General features: G+C 41.8%; 1 protein-coding gene and 2 non-coding genes across 3 annotated transcripts in view; all 3 read right to left on the bottom strand.

Annotated features, from left to right (window-relative positions):
* unc13c (unc-13 homolog C (C. elegans)) overlaps window positions 1-20,551 on the bottom strand; it is an 87,791-nt gene that overhangs the window by 45,010 nt on the left and 22,230 nt on the right. The window contains exons 9-14 of the mRNA XM_076156043.1: window positions 17,370-17,511; window positions 15,477-15,646; window positions 13,744-13,859; window positions 13,311-13,474; window positions 8,502-8,658; window positions 7,884-7,952 (exon numbers count right to left, since the gene is read on the bottom strand). Coding sequence (XP_076012158.1) covers window positions 7,884-7,952; window positions 8,502-8,658; window positions 13,311-13,474; window positions 13,744-13,859; window positions 15,477-15,646; window positions 17,370-17,511 — 818 coding nt within the window. The remainder of the gene's footprint in view (window positions 1-7,883; window positions 7,953-8,501; window positions 8,659-13,310; window positions 13,475-13,743; window positions 13,860-15,476; window positions 15,647-17,369; window positions 17,512-20,551) is intronic.
* Window positions 6,688-6,779, bottom strand: trnar-ucu (transfer RNA arginine (anticodon UCU)). Its single transcript is given in 2 exon segments — window positions 6,688-6,723; window positions 6,743-6,779. It is a non-coding gene; the product is annotated as a tRNA-Arg (tRNA).
* On the bottom strand, window positions 6,949-7,048 carry trnar-ucu (transfer RNA arginine (anticodon UCU)). The gene is made up of 2 exons: window positions 7,012-7,048; window positions 6,949-6,984 (listed from the first exon to the last, which is right to left on the bottom strand). It is a non-coding gene; the product is annotated as a tRNA-Arg (tRNA).

The raw sequence follows: 20,551 nt of genomic DNA, 5'->3' as shown, positions 1-20,551 counted from the left end.
TGTGTGTGTGTGTGTGTGTGTGCTCTGATTTGCTTGCTTTCTATCACCCTCGACCCTGTGTCAATGACTGATCTGTCGTAGCCTTAAGGTCTGACAAACACAAGCACGTAACGGCTGGTGAGGAAGAAGCAACACCTTTTGGACATGAGAAGCGAGGATGTTTTGTTGTTTTATTGAACTGATAAAGGATTCAAGACGACCGACTTCTGAAGATTCAAGCACAGAAACACAAAAACAGACATGAAATTGGTTTAACGTAGGAAATATAAATAACATGTTTTTCGCTGTGTTCTTTGGCGCGGCTTGCTTCAAAGGCAGTCTGCTCACTGTTGCTTTTACATCTCTGGACTGTGATTAATATGATTGCTTGTAATTTCCAGGTGAAAATCTTGCCAAACTGAAACCGCCTCGGGCAAACGATGTCAAGATTATTCCTGAACGACCAAATGTGGATCACTGCCAATGAATCAAGCAAAACAAACACTGTGTTACGCCTCAGATATTCCAAAACAACTTTTTGTATTGTTTTTGTTGTTTCTATGTGATTGAAGAACCTCTATCCAACACCCTGTCATGTCCAATCCCACCACACTCCTACGAATCTACAACCTTGAACTACCGCGGAAGAAAAAGCGAAGGTATTGATCCCAGGAGCGCCACAAGTCACAACTTTCACTTCGGTGCTGTCATAGAAATCTGTCTTACAATGAGCTCACATGCATGTGACCGTGAGGAGAATAAAAGGCAGAGAAGAAGATGGATGTGGATGATGAATGATACTTTCTTATGTCTGTAACCTTCAAACACAGTGTAGCCATCAGTCCCTTGGTGATTCTATACAAAACCATAAAATCTCCTCACTGGAAGTTACCAGAAAATCAACTCAAATAAATGTTGCTTGGAATTTATTCATACCAGCTGTCGTTGATTATAAAGTCTTCATTATAATCACATTGTCAACTGAATATTTTAATTTATTCAATGAATGTGGAATCGATGGGAGAGCGAAAAGGCAAATGAATATTGTTACAATATTGCATCATGCGCTTCCTTTCCAATTCCAAACACATAAGCACTTTTACACAGAAGAGGAATATAATCCTTTGTTTTTAAAGTTGAATAATTCATTACATTTGCAAATAAAATCACTTGTAAAATATCATATGAATTACTAAATGACTGTCCAGAGTGCATTCTCTGGCAAACAAGCAGAAAAATGTATGATTGGGAATCTTGCTGTTTTTTGATACTCACACACACACACACACACACACACACACACAAACACACACACAAACACACACGCACACACGCACGCACACGCGCACTCACGCACACACACACACACACACACACTAAACAGCAGTTGCAGAGGAGGAACAACCAAAAACGAATAAACAAATAAACTGCTGTCTCCATACAAAATGTTCTAATCTCAGTAATCAGATTTTTGGCAAACAGTTTTGACTGCAGGTGGCAGATCGGTTTGTGTCTGAGAATCTCCTTTGAAAAAACAGCGAGACATTGCAGAACTGTTAGTGAAACACAACCTTGTTTTATTCTGTACTGAGTTCATGAAATCAGGAGCTTACCATGTTCAGACTTTGATACAGCTTGTATTGTGATTTAAAGTCCTGTGATTAGTAAATTGTTTACAGCTTAGTCATGACTTCAGCTTCCAAGAGTCCTCAGTAAGTTGTCTGTTTATACCACAGCCCAGTATTTACCAAGTTGTTTGTTCCTCAGGGCAACTGCCCGGAGATAATGCGCATCACCAAGCTAGCGACTGCATGTTTTAGCTGTAAATGTGTGTGTACTGTTATTTAAATTTCAGGGAGGTTTCTCCATTCTTACCTATGACGCACATGTAAAAGCCATTACGCTGCTCTTACAGGTGTTGCAGGAAACCACAGTAAATTACCTCATTCAAGCTGATTGCAGATAAGTGCAATAGAGTGATAAGAGCTCTCTATAAGTCACCTCTGTGTTCCATTTAACCTCTGGGCTGTTTGTTGCCATTTGATTTCATGTTCTAGCATATTAGATTGTCTTAGCTGCATGGTTTCTGTGATGATGTATTAAAATAATTTGCGAAATTCCATCAGACATAAGCAGCTGTACAGGCAGCAGTGGCTCAGTCCATAGGGGACTCTGCTTGGGAACTGGAGGGTGGCTGGTTCGAGTCCCCTGTAGACCAAAAGTGTGGATTGGCAGCTGGCAGCCAAAGAGTTGCCAGTTTGCCTCCAGGCCGCTGCCGAGGTTCCCTTGAGCGAAGGCACCGAACCTTCTGTGTGGAATTTGCATTGTGTGACACATGTTTGTATAAAAACTGCATGAGAAATGTAAAAAGCTGGTAAGAGTGAAGAGTAATTTCTCCACTCTGAAATAAGAATATGGGTCTTCTTCTTCTTTCCCTATGCATTAGGATAAAAAATTATGACCTCCTGGAACAATATTTTCTTTTTAAGGACATTTTCAATAAAATCTGCCCTCCCCATACGTTGCGAATGGCAGGCTTACATCTTGCCAGACAGTCCCCGTTCTCCTCTTCATCCTCAAAGTCATGTAAAGGAGTCTTTGCTCACTTAGACAGAATTAATGTCACAGTGATGACTGTAGTGCTGTTTTAGTCTTATCCGGTCAAAGACGAGTCACTATCAAAATGTATATGCCTGTAGCAGCAGATTAATTGATCAAAGTCCATCATCTTTACTCCCGACAACGTACAGCTGAAGTTGCAGTTATGTATAATGCAGTGCACCAAGTCTGCATATGTCAAATGTTTCTACTGTGATTCAGTTACGCTTTAGATTACAGGCATTTTAATGTTAAACATGGGTTCTGGATCAAGTGGAAGTGATCTGATCTTCAGCACCATGGACAGCTCCCCTTAAGGCCCCTCTATGCTGATTTAGAGAATTGAGGAGAAAATACAGAAATGCATTTAACATCTGGTATCAATTATCAGGAGACAGATCTCATCTTTTTAAAACCATTAAAAAAAAATGTTTCACAGAAAAAAATGTATTCAAACAATATAATTAATAATGTCTATAAATGTCATATTAGTACTTAAATGGTTCCTGCTGTTTCATTTGAGCTGTGAATGTTTTAAAGACGCCAACTCCAAGGATTAGAGATAATATGATAATACATTATGTTAATTTAAATAAAAGCCTAAAACATAAAGCTGCTGTCTCCATCTTCACTCAACATGTGCAGTTAATGAAGCTCATATCAGCTCTGTTAGTCGTCAGGCTGCTGTTAGTCTTTATGAATATCAATGTTTTGTTTCATGTCCGCATAACTTTCTCTGGGAATGTCGCTTTACATATTTCATTTTGACTCTGGTTTATAATACTCTGCCCTTTCATTAACATAATCCTTCTCTCATCAAGGTTGGCAACATATCTTTATAATCCATTGTAGTCCGCAAAAGGTGAGGCTGGTTTTGTCTCCTCTGCTTGTCTGTTAAGGGTTTTAAAGGGCAAACTCTGCTCTGGATTATGTGGATTTTCTTCAGCCTCTGTAACAATGCAGATCCAGCTTTGTCATCTCTTAGTTTCCTCTACCAGAAATGAGAAAGTCTCTTTTGACAGAATGTGGCATATGGCAGCAAGTAAACATAAGACGACGATTTCTTTTCATTGTTTTTTTAAAGTTTAAAACTTATTGCATATGAGCTGTTTTCGCTCTGTTTGTCTCAAAAATGATCATATAACTGGATGCTTATTGTATTGCCAGATGCCTTCTTCAATAAAAAACTCAAACCGTATTACATATAAGCTACTACAGTAAGCTCTGTCCTCTGCACTGAAGGAGAACGCAGGAAGCACTACACCACCTGAAGCAACAAATGGTTGTTTGTATAAAGTAACCTTTTCTCTGAAGGGATAACGCTGCACTGAGATCCATTTTAAAACGCAACACAAAACTCCCAGAGGTGCTTACTGAACAAACACTGCTTTATATCAAACTGTCCAAACTAAACCAACAGCCTGGATCCCTTACAACACACACGGATTACTGAATATTTATGTCCAGCGTAGGGAAAACCTGTGCGGCCCAGCTGGGACATAGACCCTCTACATAGTGTCAGTCTGTGTCACCACTGCTAGACTAAACTTTAAGGGGAAGAAATGCATGGGTGGCAAAATTTAGAATGGCAGCTGTACTCCCTCTCTGCTGATTCAAGCCCTTTGTTTTACAAAAGCAACCTTAATCTCCCTCAGAATGTCATTATAGGTAAATCCATACAGTGAGCAGGCACAGCAGCCAGATCTGAATCTTATTACTGTCCAAAAGTGGCAGGCTGGCTCTGTGGGACGGGAAGAAAAGAGAGAGCATCAAATATGTGTGTCTGTGTGTGTGTGTGTGTGTGTGTGTGTGTGTGTGTGTGTGTGTGTGTGTGTGTGTGTGTGTGTGTGTGTGTGTGTGTGTGTGTGTGAACTGTCGGCCTGTGTGGCAGGCTTGACAAGAGAGCAGCAGGGCATTTCTGGCAGGTGAAGCCAATGTGATACGCTGTGACTGCTCTCGACGCATGTGTCATCACCGGGCAGCCGGGCCATCCGACAATAAAAGAGGCCATCTCTCTTTCACTTAACCCTCTCATGCCTCCTTCATCACCCTCCCTCCAAAGCTTCCTTCCTTTTGTTTCTTCATCAATCGCTCTTTCCCGCTTACCTCTCCTCTCTAGCCAAGACCACTCTCTCATGCTCTGTATCAAAATCCCTCTTTTTTCATCCCATTACCTCATTTCATCTTTCTATTGCCTTTCCAAGCCCCTTTTATCCTCTTTCCCTCTCTCTATTCGTCTCTATCCTCCCCGTGCCACACAGGGAGCTGTAACAAAGAGCAGGAGGACTAAAGCTATCACCCATTCAGCCGACACACTGCCTCTGGTGTCACTTTAAAGGTGACTAAGGGTCAACTGTCAGTTACAGTTCACCATGTAATGCCACCAGCTGGCATGAAGTGTGTCTCAGGTGCACACGTTTTTTTGAAACACATTATGCATGGAGACATTGTATTGACTTGCACTCATTCCCTGGAGGATTTACCCGAGTCACAGCCACAACTGCTTCACGTCTAAACCAAACCCTTAATGTCACTTAATGTCATTCTAATTCAAAGCACAAGATACAATACCTAATACGATCACACATACACACACACAGAGAAACGTGACCCTACATACACACATGGGTATTTGTAAACAGCCCCAAGAAGAGTTAGTGGTTTGTGTGTATGTTTGCATGTGTGTATAACAGGATTAGCACTCCTCGGCTTCTGCTGGGTGACCATGTATGTCATGATTTCAATCTCCCTGAGTAGAATACTGCTGCACCTTTAGTGGCCTGGGAGTGACAGATGGCATTCTGAGATGATTCTGTGAGCAAGCTTCCTCCCAAACACACACATATGTTTTAAATTACTTACTGAAAACGTGCCACTTGCTGAATTAAAGATAGTTTGGGTTATTTTTAATGCATTTGTATGTAGCATCAGCAACATCATATGCAGTTCCATTCACTTACCAGAAGGTGGTAGAACAAATTAAGTAGATGTGAACCTGCTTATTGCCTATCGTGTCTAACAATACTTCCAAAAGGAATTATCAAATATATGAGGAACTGAGTCACTGACTACTTTTCTTTGCTTTTTACAGTGAGAAGCTTTATAGCAAACAAATAGCAAGCAAAGCACTGATCATTTCATGTGAGCGATAAATTGCCTGAAGCTTTACAGGGTGTTCTGAAGAGTACAGCCAAGAGGGAATTCTGCCACAAAACTCATTTGGGAAGTGCATTTTGGGAAATCAGAAATCCCCAATTTGACTAAGTGCTCTAATCACAAAACAATCCCGATGACGTATTGACGACGTATTGATGACGTCTTGATGACGTGGTTGCACACTGCAGATATTGGCACGGACAATATACATAAATACAGGACATCTCGACAGGGAAGAGATGACCCTATGTCTGAAATTACTACTCACAAGGAGGGAAAAAGCCACTGTGATGTTGCTAATATGGACATAAATCTGTGTGACAAGAGGAAAAACAAGCAGACAATGGAGTAGTTGAGATTTAGATGCTTTCATGCATATGGATTCACATTCTAGTAGCGTTCTGTGTTAAGGGTCCCCATCTCTATTTAATCTTGTAATTTTAGCACGGAAAAACTCTGTATTTGCTCTGTCTGTCTGTCTGTCTGTCTGTCTGTCTGTCTGTCAGGAAAAGAACCTAGTATCTATTAAAATCCTCCCATTGTGCTCTGTGAAACCATTTGTGAATGCACAGTAAAGCTGGTCAGTGTGTTTTCATAAGCCCCGACTCTCATTTCCACGTTCACACTCTGCACCACGTGCACATCAAATAATAACATGTGGGTGCAGCAAATTTGTCACTTGAGTAAACAGTTGTGTGAGGACAAACGACCTCTGACACCAACGACAGCAGGTGTGTTTCCTAATAAAGCATCAAAATGGGACAGCTTGATCTTTAGACCAGCTGGACCTGCTCAATGAGAAGATGTTTGGAATAAAGCACAATCAGGTTTATAGTTAGTGATCTATCTATACATAATAATAATCTTTGCATGGAGTTGAAGTGGATTGAGTGAAGTTAAGTGGATGTGAACAGAGCTGTTTAAAGTGCTTCTTGCTGTGCTGCGTAAAAACCTCGACTCTGGTGGGACTCGAACCCACAACCTTTGAATTACTCTTCATGTGTTTGACTAGAAGTCCAATGCGCTATCCGTTGCGCCACAGAGCCATGTGTCCTCTACTGCATGTATGCATCAATATGTCCATGTATGTAACTATCCATCTATGATAACAATAAGGAAAGGAAACTACCACATGTTATAATGGATGGGGAAACTGAAATGGTTAGAACAGAGCAGCTTAAAGCTTTCTTGCTGTACTTTGCTGCCCAAAAACCTTGACTCTGGTGGGACTCGAACCCACAACCTTTGAATCACTTTTCTTGTGTGAAGTCTCTTGACTAGAAGTCCAACGCGCTATCCATTGCGCCACAGAGCCATATGTCTGTCTGCCTGCCTGTCTGTCTGTCTGTCTGTCTGTCTGTCTGTCTGTCTGTCTGCCTGCCTGCCTGCCTGCCTGCCTGTCTGCCTGCCTGTCTGTCTGTCTGTCTGTCTGTCTGCCTGCCTGCCTTTGTCTGTCTGCCTGCCTGCCTGCCTGCCTGCCTGCCTGCCTGCCTGCCTGCCTGCCTGTCTGTCTGTAATTCAGCATTAGCGGCACAGATGTATTGTTCTTGACGCTGCAACACGCAGTTCCACTCGTCTCAGTCTCACTCACAGTTACCAAGGGCACACACTGACTTATCGTATACCTAACTGTCACACTCTATTGTTGCTGGAACGATATGTACCTAACCAGAAGGCACATTTTCATTTTAGCTCTACTATCAGCTATTAATTTGTTCACCCTCAACAACACGCATTCTGTGTAATTACATTCTGTCTTATTTAGATGAAGGGCACAAAGCACAGGAAAGTATAAAACACAGGTTTAAACGTGCCCAAGCAATAAGAAGATCCAGTCGATAAAGCACTTATGAAGGAGGGGCAAACACACAGCTGGCAATAACAACAAAGTGCAAATGGATTGGATCTCTAAGCCAGATATAGTAAGCACATCAACAGAGCCGACCAGGCAGGCAGCTTCTTAGATGGCCACACTTCTGTCAAAACTGCATGGCCAAATGGAATCCAAGCACAATACGGTGTTTACCGTAACTTAAAGGATGCAGATACTATACATAGCAAACTATTGGCATAATCCCATCATATCATCATAGACCGACAGACAAACACATCCTTGATCTTAGCTCACCACGCAAAATGTTCACACTTACTCGATACTTGGAGAGGTCGATCCTCAGCGAGTTATGCAGCTGGTCCAGCAGTTTGACAAACTTCTCCCTCTGTTAGGGTCAGAAATGCATAATTCACTCCAGATTGTCACCAAAGGCAAAACATTGTGTACAAGAATTTACAACACTGAGTGGTCGGTTCCATTGCTATGCATTGCAGTGACTCATTTTGACTTCCTGGAACAACATTAAGTGATTAGGCTGTATTGCCAGACTGGGCTTAGTGCCTGGAAATATTATTCAATGGCTGGCAGCATTAACTTATTAAATGCTCAGTCAGATTGTGCCTGCAACCTCCGAGATTTTGTTGATTTGGTTTCTGTCTTACAACTCAGTTTAGACATAAAAAAGTACAAAAGGGACAGATATCAATAGTTGATGCTGCACGAGTACTTTGTACATGAAAGTTGTGAGTGTGTATTCTGTGGAATAGTAACAAACATTTCATCTGGTAATTGGTCAATCAATCAATTAATCAACTGAAAACAATTTCTTTATTTTGACAGCTGTGTGTCCACATTTTGTATTACATCACCTTTTTTCACATCTTTTTTATAGTACCTCAAATATCAAAGACATGATGAGTAATGGCGCACATACCCCAAAGTTGGATGCAGCAAATCGATCAGAAGCAGATGCGGTGGTTGTTGTGGTGGTGGTGGTGTGGGCGAAGTAGGCATTGATGTTGGCGAGCAGGTTACTCATCACTGCCGGCACACCAGGACACATGTATTTGGCGGATAGACAGGAGAAATGCCTGCAGAGGAGGATACGCAGCCATTATCCCACTTGGCTATATGCATGAGAGGAGGAGCCGTGAACATTTTGGTGAGCCATAGATATAAAATCTCGGCCAAGGATCAATAGGCAATCACTGGGGAAAACATTCCTGTGACCACAAGGCTGTTAAATTGAAACCCCTGACCAGAGAGAAATTTTTAAGGCAGAGAAAATGATTTGGTAATGCTCTGTCTTCCTTTATCAGTGTTTTTATCCTGCCTTGGTGTAATCCGCTATAGCTAGAGAGAAATCCATCCATGTGAAACAGGGTAAAGTAAGTAAAGTGCAGGAAAAGTAAGTTTTAAACATATGGTGTGCAATTAAACTTGGATGTACTTTTTCTCATTGCAGTCACTTACATAAAAATATCCACCACCCTCCATACATTGATTAGCACTGCTGTGACCACACAGTAAAATGAAATCATGCAGGCGTACTGCAGAACAGTACTTCTTCATCATTTTCACCTTCTGGCTCCTGAAATGAATAACACATTTTTAATGATTAAGCAATTCTGTGGCAGGAGTAAGTGTACAAGTAACTCATTGCTGCATGTAACTTGTGTAATAAAAAAAATGTCTACATGAGTATATCCACACCAAAGATGCCATAAATCAAAGCAGCGTAAACTATAATATTACAGATACTGTTGACGCAAGTGTGATGCAATATTCTGCAATATAATAGTCTAGTAATAAAAACTATTGTCTCAGAAACGACCATAGAGTTGAATAGAGACCCCTTTGGCACTGTAAACTACAAATGAAGTTCACAAAAGGAGCATCTCTGCAGAGTGATAAACTGATAATAAATCAGAGGTAACTGTTGGCCACTGCGGCCTGAGAGAGGAGCATCACAACTAAGTGTGTAAAACTGTTCATTTTTTATAGAAACTCCAGAAAGTTAGGCATTAGAAATCTGCTGGGCATCTTGAATAGACTATACCTAAGATAGTGTTAAGGCTCAAACCAAAGTGAGAGCGAGAGTGAGAGTATTTGTGTCTTAGAATATAAGCCATGGAACGTTTGAAACCAAAGATGAACTCACACAAATTATTCAAAATCATAGACACTCAAATCCAACAGCTTAGTTGTTCTAAGTTGAGCAATGTGCTTTTCCTATCAGAGAGAGACTGGCAGAGTCGAATATGAATACACCACTGCTCAATAACACCAATGATGGAATCATCAATACCGACATAAATTCTAAATGAACAATGAAACCACTTCAGTGTATCTTAATTGTTTCCTGTTTGCATCTACAGATGAAGTCATCCCATATCTACCCTACACAAACCTGATTTCAACACAACATAGTGAGTGGCTCTACAGAGACAAAAAATGTGAATAACAACTCCAATCAAAAAGATCAACCTTTCTCTCAACACACAACAGATCTGCAACATTACCACCTAGCAGTGAGTCAGAGTTGCAGCGTGGTTGGGGCAGAGACGTCTATCTGAGCGACGAGCATATGGTCTTTTCACACACCATGTGGAAAGCCTCCTCCGTTATTATTCACCGGCATCTATAGTGAGTACCACTAATGGGTGCCAACTCCGTTCACACATAATGAGAGATGAGAATATGGGTATAAAAATATGGTATACAAAAATATAAGTGAATCAATTTGCACATTTACTTTCACGCGGCAGACAATAATTAACAGGACGGCTTCCTTATCAGGCTCTGGATGTAGCCCATAGCAATGCACATCTGGATGAACGAGATGCTTCTCACTGTAAATGTGCCCGCAGCTGAAAATCACGAGAAAGTAGGTTGAAATCTATAAATAATACATTTCAGTCTTCACTCTGAAATGGGTGAATCGACAAATTTCCTTTCACTCCGGTGCATTTTACACTCCGGCATCTGATATACTGTACATTTACTACTGTCAATGCACAGTCTACCTAATTTGCATTGAAATTGACACACATATTCAGTAAGATAGACAAAATGTGGAGTAAATATTTGTGTTCTTACGTCGTATTTTAAAAAAGAAAATCTAATCAATATATCTTTCCATAATGTGACTTCTTCAAAGGAGAGATATGCACCCACACACACACAGAATCACATACATGTTCTCATCAGGAGTTCTATTTAATTACTTGGCTTTCAGCCTCTAAATTACCCAGGAGCACTTGGGGTGAGGCGTGATGCATAGAGTGATGATGGCAGCTGCTGAATTCCCATGGTGCTTTTACAGCTCCATTTCCTGAGCTTATTATCAAAAGGGAATTGCTTCTGCCATTATTAAGAGGCCTATTTTTTAATGCACACCATTTTATGAAACATCTTATATGTACACAGCCACATATTAATTTGTTCTTCCAGACAGGTGTGAGAAATTAGAAAAAGACAGCAAGAAACAGACAGAAAAATAACAAGGGGCATGTGTGAGAAAAGGTATTGTGTGTGTGAGGGGGGGTGTTTGAAAGCTTGGGGAGAGTCTGGCAGCAGCCATGATTTATGCAGCCAACATGTCAGGAGTGACTGGGAGTCAAGGTTCTGTGATGAAGAGCACAGAAAGCTGCGGCCTTTCATAAATTCCTGATGAATCATAATAACTGCTGGTATGAAAAACTGTAAGCTTAAACAAGGTTCCAGCCTAAAGCGTGCACTCCTCCTGAGGAGGCTGTGATGCGGCCACTTAGCGCTCCGCATGCCTGCACTTACATAAGTGGTAGCCATTCTTCACAAGATGCAATCCACTGTCACATTGTGCAAACAGCCTGTCACCGGGAAACACCGCACTGACCTGCATCACACTGGGCAACAACACCCTACTGTAGATACTGTATGTGCTGTTGTAGCAGGTGTTTATTATTGTAGGATTTTGAAAAATAAATCAAAATTCTAATCCTTCTTTACAAGACTTATACCCTCGCACAGTGTTTGCCCTGAGGCCAGTGTTGCTAAGCAGCGGCTGAATGAGCCATTGGAAGCAGAGTGCTTTTTGCTAAATTTTTAACTATTCAAGCAAATAGCATCCAAACTGGGACATCAAATGCATTTCTCAATGCTTCACCTCAGATATGCACAAGAGAGCGGCAGAATAATGTACATGAAAGCATAAAAGTGAGCTGTGCCTTTCACTCAATTTACATTTAATCTGCGATAGCGGCAGCTCATTACACAGTCTGCGTCTGGGACTGCCCACTAAGTGCATTTTGCAATGGATGGAGGGCTTAGAAGGTGGAGTTCCTTAATGACTTTTTCTCTGTTTTCCTCTACAAGTACAGATTAGAATAAGTTATGCGCTGAGTTCTCAAGGCCTCAGTTACTGTCAATCAATGATTGTCTCTCTGTTTGGCAGAACTAGAGTTATGTGTATTTATTGAAAGTGTAGTAAAAGTTTGTGCTAAAAGAGTCATTCAACAAACTTCTAAAGAAATGTAAAAGACACTTGATTATAAAAGATCCAGACCAATTTGTCTATCATAGGATTAAAATGACAGATCTTTCCACAGGGATTACTTATGTCCTCCCATTCTACAAAGTCTTGTCAAAACCGACAGACTACTTTTTCAGTTGTCTTGTAATTAACAATGAACACATGTGGAGATAGGAGTGAAAGCATAGCGTTGGTGGAGGTAAAGCCTTGTCTGACAGCGGCTCTCACTGGATCGGGTGGCGCAGACACGACTTTGATATCATTAACGTCTCCCTATTCTCCCAGCTAACTGCAGTCAAAACATTAGAACATCGGATATTGCTCTCCAAGAGACTGGAGATGAAGGAGGTTTCAAGATTAATGACCACACAGCCACAGCTCCCTGACCCTTGCTTGTCTGATGCTGTACAATGGTCAGAAGGCACGTTCATGTTTTATTACCGCTCTCAATCCCTCTTTTGAATAAGGGTCTTTTCTGAGGTGCTACAATTCTTATAAATATTTCATTACAGATTCTGAACATATTTTGGCAGTGCAGTCACTCTTTTCTGCCCTCGCTGAGATTTCTAAAGAACAGAGGTTAATTTAAATCCATCTTCCCCACCTCCAATTTTCTTTATAACTGCCTTACATGTCCCTCCGTCCACAACCACGTAGAATTCAAATATCAGCTCTTGTGTGTGTGCGTGAAGGAAAGAGGCCCACACTGAAGGGAAACAATGGACTAAATAACACTGCGGGTCAGATGCATGATGCAGACCCCAGCAGTGGTTACCGGGATATCGACACTCAACACAGCACAACATGATATTTGATAAGTTTGATCAATATTTAATGACTTTAATGTTCGAGGTGGTTTGGGCTGGGTGTGGATGTGCATGTGTGTGTGAAAGAAAGACAGAGAGTGAGAGACTCATTGACTGACCGAGGGTCACTGAGGATAGACACACACACACAGAGAGAGAGAGAGAGAGAGAGAGAGACGCAGGAGTGGTAATGTGTGTCCATGATCAATCTGACCAGGGCAGGTTTTTCCAGGAGACCAGCAATCAATCAATCCATCTTAGGAGCCCGATAGACCTCCGAGCTCCAATTCTGCTGAGGAGACATTTTAACTACTCCTCCTCTCATTTTGCTCTCCTTCCCTCGTCTCCTTCTCTTCTCCACTCTGCCCAATGAGACAATGACAGACGAGCAAGACAAAGGGCCATAGATCAGGGTGGTACTAACGTCATCGCCTGATAGATGGACTCCACTCCGTATCTCATGGCAAACTCGTCCACTATCTCCTGGGACACGTCGTCATAGTAGACCTTCCACGCCTCGTCCCCTTTCACCTGGGGGATCTTCACCACGCCGCTGCTCTTCACCTCCGTCAGGTAGTGGAAGAGGTTCTGTGGGAAGACGCGACAAAACACAACAATGGAGCGAAATGAAACCAATATAAAGTAATGCGTCATCGTGAAACACTTGCAAACGGAGACACCTGCAGAGATGTTTTGACATCTTTCAGTGTGAATTTTGGAAAAACTGTTACTTTCACAGTATGACGTTTCAGCACATTTGATTTTAGAAATAGAACAGTACCAAAACAAATTAGTCAAATTCATGGCTGGTAGAGTTTGTCAGCTCTCCTCATCCTGAGTCATGTTTTGACGGTTACCTCATGTAAACACGTGTACTGGCCATGGGGTGGAACCACATTCTCCTCTCCTTTCATCTCCACGCTGATTTTGAGCCTGATGGCACCAGACACGGCGGATTTGTCAGTCCTCTTATCTGTAACACCCAACAAGGCTCATTTAGTCGTTTCATCAGGGGAAATGACATCAAAAATGATTTCCACGTTCATTAAGGATACATGTGTTGTACTGTCTCATGCAGGAAGGCTAAAGATGACTTAATAATGATTTAAATGTGTGAACCTTGCACATACACATGAGGGCTGCACATCGAAATCGTGATATGAAAATTTGTGTCATTATTAAAACGATGTCCTGAATGCGCTGCATGTGCAAGAGAAGAGGACCACTTCTCTGCTTTATCAATAACATGGACTAATTTAGTGTAACATAATCTTCTTCTTCTTTTCCTTTTGGCTGCTCCCTTCAGGGGTCGCCACAGCAAGTCATCCGTCTCCATCCATCCCTATCCCCTGCATCCTCTTCTCTTACACCAATTAACTTCATATCCTCCTTTACTACATCCATATATCTCCTCTTTGGTCTTCCTCTAGGCCTTCTGCCTGGCAGTTCCCTCCTTAGCATCCTTTTCCCAATAAATTCACTATCCCTCCTCTGTACATGTCCAAACCAGTGTAACATAATACATGAACTATAATATGTTAAAAATCTGTTCATTATATATTAATCACAAACCATTTACAGAACACCATAACGATTAGAAATGGAACTGCCACGTAATAAAATTCCCCAGGATGTGAGCTTTTAGTACAGGAGGACACCTTACTGCTGTCAGGTCACATAAAGATCTGGGAAATCCCAACAAGAAGAAATATTTATAGCTTATGAAAAAAGCTTAGCTTTGTCTCATTCTTCTTGTTAGTTTACACATTTTGGTTTTCTGACATATAAAAAGGTTCCAGCCCAATTGCTTGTTACCACAGGGTCAGTTAGGCAGTGACACCTAATGAGCTTTGCTGTTCCTGTCCTAGCCAGTAAGTAGTTATTCAGTGCACACACACGCACACGCACACACACATATACCTGATGGATCTGAGCGCTAATGGCACAGAGTCGATCTCCAGCTGCTGCCCTTAGCAACAGATATTAAATGGCTTCCCTCTGTGCTCTCTTGCACATACAATTTTATCGCCACTGATTTAAACCGAACAAAATGCACTGCAGACGGTCGGCGAAAAGACAGACAAGTGAAAAAAAAATTAAAATTACAACAATGTGTCAAAAAGACTGAGACAAGTGTTAAAAATGCAAAAGCGCTGAAGAGGAGCTGAAGAGGATTAGAGAGGAGAGCAGCTGAGAGGGTGAACACCCACACTGGCCTGTTTAAACATTCATTGTGAGCAGTTAAAAAGGCATTGAGCAGCAGCACGGGGGCAGAGGTCACTATTAGCACAAATGACTTCCTGTATAGCCAGAGAGAGCAAACAAAGAGAGTATCTGCCCGTCACAACATTTCCAACATAAGTGGAAGCTCCCATTGTGCCGCCATTCAAGGCCGAGCAGCACGGTGAGGTACAGGCGGGGACGTAAGGGTGAAAGACCTGAGCCACTGCTGTGTGTGGTGCCTCTGAATCTGATCACTAATGGCAAAACACTCAAAACAGAACCATGTACGAATGTCATGAGAATGCGCAGAAGAACTGGAGGGATAAATGAGGAGAAACGCCTCGGTGAGAAACTGTGATGAACATACCCAGATTGTACCAAACATCCATCTCTCCGCTGAGAGTGCGAACCTCGATAATGGTCTGGCCCAAGAAGTCGTCCGACTCGCGCTTGAAATGTTGCTTCACCCGTGATTTGATGTCGTCGTCTTCGTCCCACACACGAACCTTGATGCGGTCCGTGGCGTTGTGGCATTCACTGCGATTACGTGCGATCAAAACAACAAGCAGAGCAACAGAGCAGTCAGTGACGGATCATCAGGTCAGGATATTCAGTGAAGCAGTCAAACACACACAATCCAAGCGTGAGCATGGGTTCAAACACACTCTCACACACACTCACTCAAACATATGGGGAGCACTTCTGGCCTGGATTCACATGGGAAAATATGAGTCAATGTGGATGCCTTCGATGTGTATGTGGATATGGGTTGTGTGCTTCGACAAGGAAACACTGCACGTCTAATATGAAGTTCATTCTGCATCTCTGCACTTTTACACTCTGTCAGCGAGCACAATCACCATCAAATCATTGGTTTAGAAACAGCTCAAGACTCTTGAACTGTGATATCCCAAATATTCTCGCCAAGTCTGGGCAAAACAAAACATGTAGACAAAGCGGATTTCTGTGTCTTCTGTTGCAGTCACTGGTGTGTCAAAAGTTGCTCATGCCTACAATTTGTAAGTTAAACTGATGCGATTCATAAATATGACGCCACACATAACTGACTTTCCATAGTATTTCAGCAGTTTTGCTTCTCTGCAGAAACGTTGTCATCTGCCTACTCATACCGAAGATTGAGAGCCCCTGCAGGAGAGTGACTGTGGTATTTCTCTATCAATTCACGCCAAGGATTACCCCAGGAAGCTTTACAACGTAAAATCTCTCCTCACTCTTTGTCCCCCTCGTGCCTCAGTGCAGCCGACAGAGGATCCACAGTAATGGCACAGCTAAATAGAGCAGAGGTGGCCAAAGCACTTAGCCTCAGACAGGGTCAGAATGTTCGGTCCTGGAATTAAAACTGACAGATTAGATTTTACGCTAATGACATCTTGGGTGTGACAGCCAGAGAAACAGTATCTGCAGTATTTTTTCAAATAATCCCCTTCCTGGGTGAAGTGGCGGTTGCTGCAGTCAGGGCTTTGCTCTCTGCCAGGCACACAGTAATGTATCGCACTATTAATCTACATTACTTTAGTAATGGGAAAGAGCTTTATTATAGCCACCATCGGAGTCTCATTACAGGTAAGAAGGTAAGCCTGTAACTGCCATCGGACACACAGACACACACCTTCTCTTACTGTTAAATTTACTCAGGCATTTAAATTAGAGACGTATATTTAAATTAGCAGAAACAAATTGTTATAAAACTTGGAACCAACAGGGCAATTCATGTTTGTAACTGATCAGTTTAGACATGAATCAAGAATGTGTTGTAGTTGTTTAATTCATCATAGCACACTCACTTAACAGTTGTGTAATGGTGTAGCTCTGCGCCCCACACTTTGAGAACCACTGCATTAAGGTATTATCTGAAAGTCAGGACAGTTTACCGTGGGGCATTGTGTGAACTGGCCAAATGCAGTAATCCTCATCCATCTGGTGTTACAACTGTAGCAAACAACTCCTTGAAACTATGATCTTGCACCCAAGTCTGGGGTCTCATTTTGATTGTTTTTACTTATTTGTCTTGTACTTAATGATTGCATGTTGTCTGTTAGATGTGTTGCAGAGCAGGCCAGCATTGCTTGAACAGATGAGCTTCCTGCTCAGCCAAGAACATTAAAGTGAGAGCCAAATTTGACAGAATATCTTCAATTTAATAATGTCTCGAGATTGTCTTGGAATAGATTATTCCTGATCTTGGCAGGGGGATTATCTTGTTGGGAAGCTGGAGGTCAAGTAATGAAAGAATACTCACAAGTAGAACTTCTCATCCCAGACTGGGTTCAGGTTTCCAAAGATGGTTTTCGTCCTGCGTTTGGTCTTGCCCACCTGAACAGTGACATAGGGGTCGCTGGAGCCCGTTTTGTCCTTGGCCTGTAACCCCTGGGCACTCATGACTGATCAGGGGAGAAGAGGAGTAAGGAAGATTAATCTCAAATTGAGTCAGCAACATACGTCAAAACCCTGAAGATTTAAATACTTCATCAAAACTTAATAAACTTTAAACTTGTGTGCATGAGAGAGTGAACTAACACGGCCGTTTAACAGCTTGTTTCCATGTGATCTGTACCCAAATAAGCAGAACATGTGAACTATTGCAATCCCATTGCGAGATCTTGATTAGATCTCCGTCGCGGCCGGCCAACTGGAAATTCATTCCAAACAGCTGGGAGACATTTGCGAAATATCTTCGACCCACGCGCTGAAAACATCACATCATTTTAATAGTTATTTTGTATAAAGAGTGGCAAAGTGCTGCAAAGGGTATATTGCTTGCCTCTGGAAAGTGAACAGGGACAGCCCACACACATACAAAAATAATATCTGTCAAATGCTTGGCTATATATCCAAAATGAATTCATTAAATGGAGCAACTGGCCACTCTCTGCATACACCCCAAAGCTTAGAAGCAAATAACTGCCTTTTATTTTGGCCTCATTTTAACAGGCCCGGTTGCCGATTTGTATCTGGCAAAGCTACGCAGGATGGGCTTTGATAGCAAAATGACCTTCGGACTGGGATCACAGTGCAGGCAGAATCCAGTTAATGAGAACGCAACATGCAAAATGTAGAAAGGCACTAAAACATTTCACATCAACTGACATTTCTCAGTCATTTGGAATTTATTCTGATTCTTTGATTCTTTGGTTCCATCTGAAAAGTAAAGCCTTTGATGTTGCCTGGCTGCCTTCCAAAAGTTGACTTGGCTGGTTAACTTTGCTGAGCAACAAAACAAACTTCCATTTTCACCATTTTGTTCAGCCTTGACATATGTCCAAGCTATAGGTAGATTCCATTTCTGTTGTGCTAAGCCTTCCAAATCTTATTCAGCTTGCTCACCCCCACCCCACCCCACATACACACACACACACAGGTAAAGAGAAAGGAATGGCCAGAGGACCATAAAAGGGAAAAGGACACTGGGTCATAAAATATGCATAAGTGGCAGTCTAAATAATTCAGGCTACATATATATCCTTCAGCTGAATGCCGACAGATATTGGTGGGGAGGGTATAGAGGGTTTTTGACAAATGAGGAGCCCATTGCCTGTATGCACCGGGGGCAAACTAGATCAAATCCCGTATATGAAAAAGAAGGGTCATGAGAGTCAAACACGAGAGTATCCAGAGTCAGCACCTAATCGTTATACTGTTTACTTCCCATTTATCTTTATTTCATTTCTGGTTATAAGATTAAGCAGGAGAAAACAGAAGAATGGATAAGAGAGTAGAGGAACAGCGAGGTGAAAACTTATAAACAGAGGAGTGGAGGAGATTGTTCACAGGTGACAACTAATCACCAGTAATGTGAACTTAATTGCACAGCTCATGAACTTGTGTATTCTAAATCAACAAATTGTAATGTGTCCGACTTTTAATCGGAGTGTAGGAAGGCATATGAGTTTCCACAGCACCCGTTTGTTTGACAAATTCTTGAGAATGTGAGCGTAGTATGAAGGGATGACAGGTCTGGGATATTTGTAGGTACGATAATGGATCTGGTGATTAGCCAACATTTCAGAATTAGCTGATTGTACTGATCGAGGCTCATATCTCACATCTCACTGGGAAATATGTAATGGCTGAGCTTCTGTTGTGCACATTCAGCACAGAGGGGGAAAGTCTCATGGTCGCTGTGAGAGTGCAGAATCAATGCCAAGCAGTGTTAATCAAATGAATAATGAATAAAAAACTCAATAAATATATTCCAAAGTGTTATGTTCAATAGGCATCTGAGAAATAACCCAAGGCAACCCTGGTCTCTCTCTCACGCTCCCTTTTCCCTCCCCTCTCAATTTGTCTCCATCACTCTCTTGTTTCCCTTTCCGCTCCTTTACGGATTGAAACACTGAAATGCTTGGTGGGCAATAACCGAGCCGGGGCTGGCACAGTTGCCATGGAGATGGATTGGCACGGAAGGTTACAAACGGCCATCAGACAACATGGAGAGTCGAGGATACGCAGCAAAGTTCCTTTTTGTTATTTCACAGAATGAATATATATAATTTTCTTATGGTAGTAGAGTGGTAGTATAGTATATTTTCTTATAATTCTCAAGGGTTAATATGCACTATATGTATTTAAATGACATGAGAAGAAAAATGGGTTTGTTGCAAATCCAATCAAATCAAACCAAAAAGTGTGTAGAGTGAAATATGTTCAGTATTTCAGTGGAAAGTGGATATGTGAATTTGTATGGGTATGAAACAAAGGCGTTTGTTGCTATGTGTTGTTGATGTTAAGCCTAATAAGAGAGAATAACTGATCATATAAAAACCTCAAAACTGCTAGTAAATTCATGTCAGGTAAAGAATGCAGTGTTGTGCCATAAGATGCAACAGTTTCTGTGCGGATGTGAAAGCTACAGTATGAGGTCACTGTTATGCAATAAGGCTGCAGCGTCTTGTCATGTCTGTGAAACATTGCTGTGATTATTGACCGAGAAGCTTACATCTGTGTTAGGGGTGTAAAGATCGACTCTCCCCTGCTTCGACAGCAAACATCAAAGTACCCGGGAGCATGGCGCTGAAGCCCATACTGTTCTAGTGGGCTGCTCAGTGGGCAACAAAACTACTGATGTCTGGCCAAACGTGTTTATTTGTGAGGTTTCACCCACAGCAACCCATGGATACAAACGTTCCCTGCTATTCATTTACTCTTTAAGAACCACCAAACCAAAAATCTGTGAGTTGTTCTTGTGTGTCTAAACATTCAGCAGCTCACAGATCTTATCATGTTTCTCTGTGTTTTCTTTGTTCATCTGAATATATTCTGTATTGCCGTCCCATCATACAGCACTCAAGGGTATTACATGTTGATTTGCATCTCTTTAAGGAGGCCAGAGCCAGCAGCTCAAGAGGCTCATTACATTATACATTATACAATACACAGTTCAACTGGCACATCTTTACAAGAGATTAGCAAGCAAGTGAGCCC

The sequence above is a fragment of the Genypterus blacodes genome, unplaced genomic scaffold (assembly GCF_046128005.1).
Source record: "Genypterus blacodes isolate CSIRO-AG114 ecotype Tasmania unplaced genomic scaffold, CSIRO-AGI_Gbla_v1 ptg000067l_1, whole genome shotgun sequence".
Lineage (NCBI taxonomy): Eukaryota > Metazoa > Chordata > Actinopteri > Ophidiiformes > Ophidiidae > Genypterus > Genypterus blacodes.
Note: the sequence above shows the minus strand (reverse complement) of the source record. Positions and strands in the feature narration are given on the sequence as shown.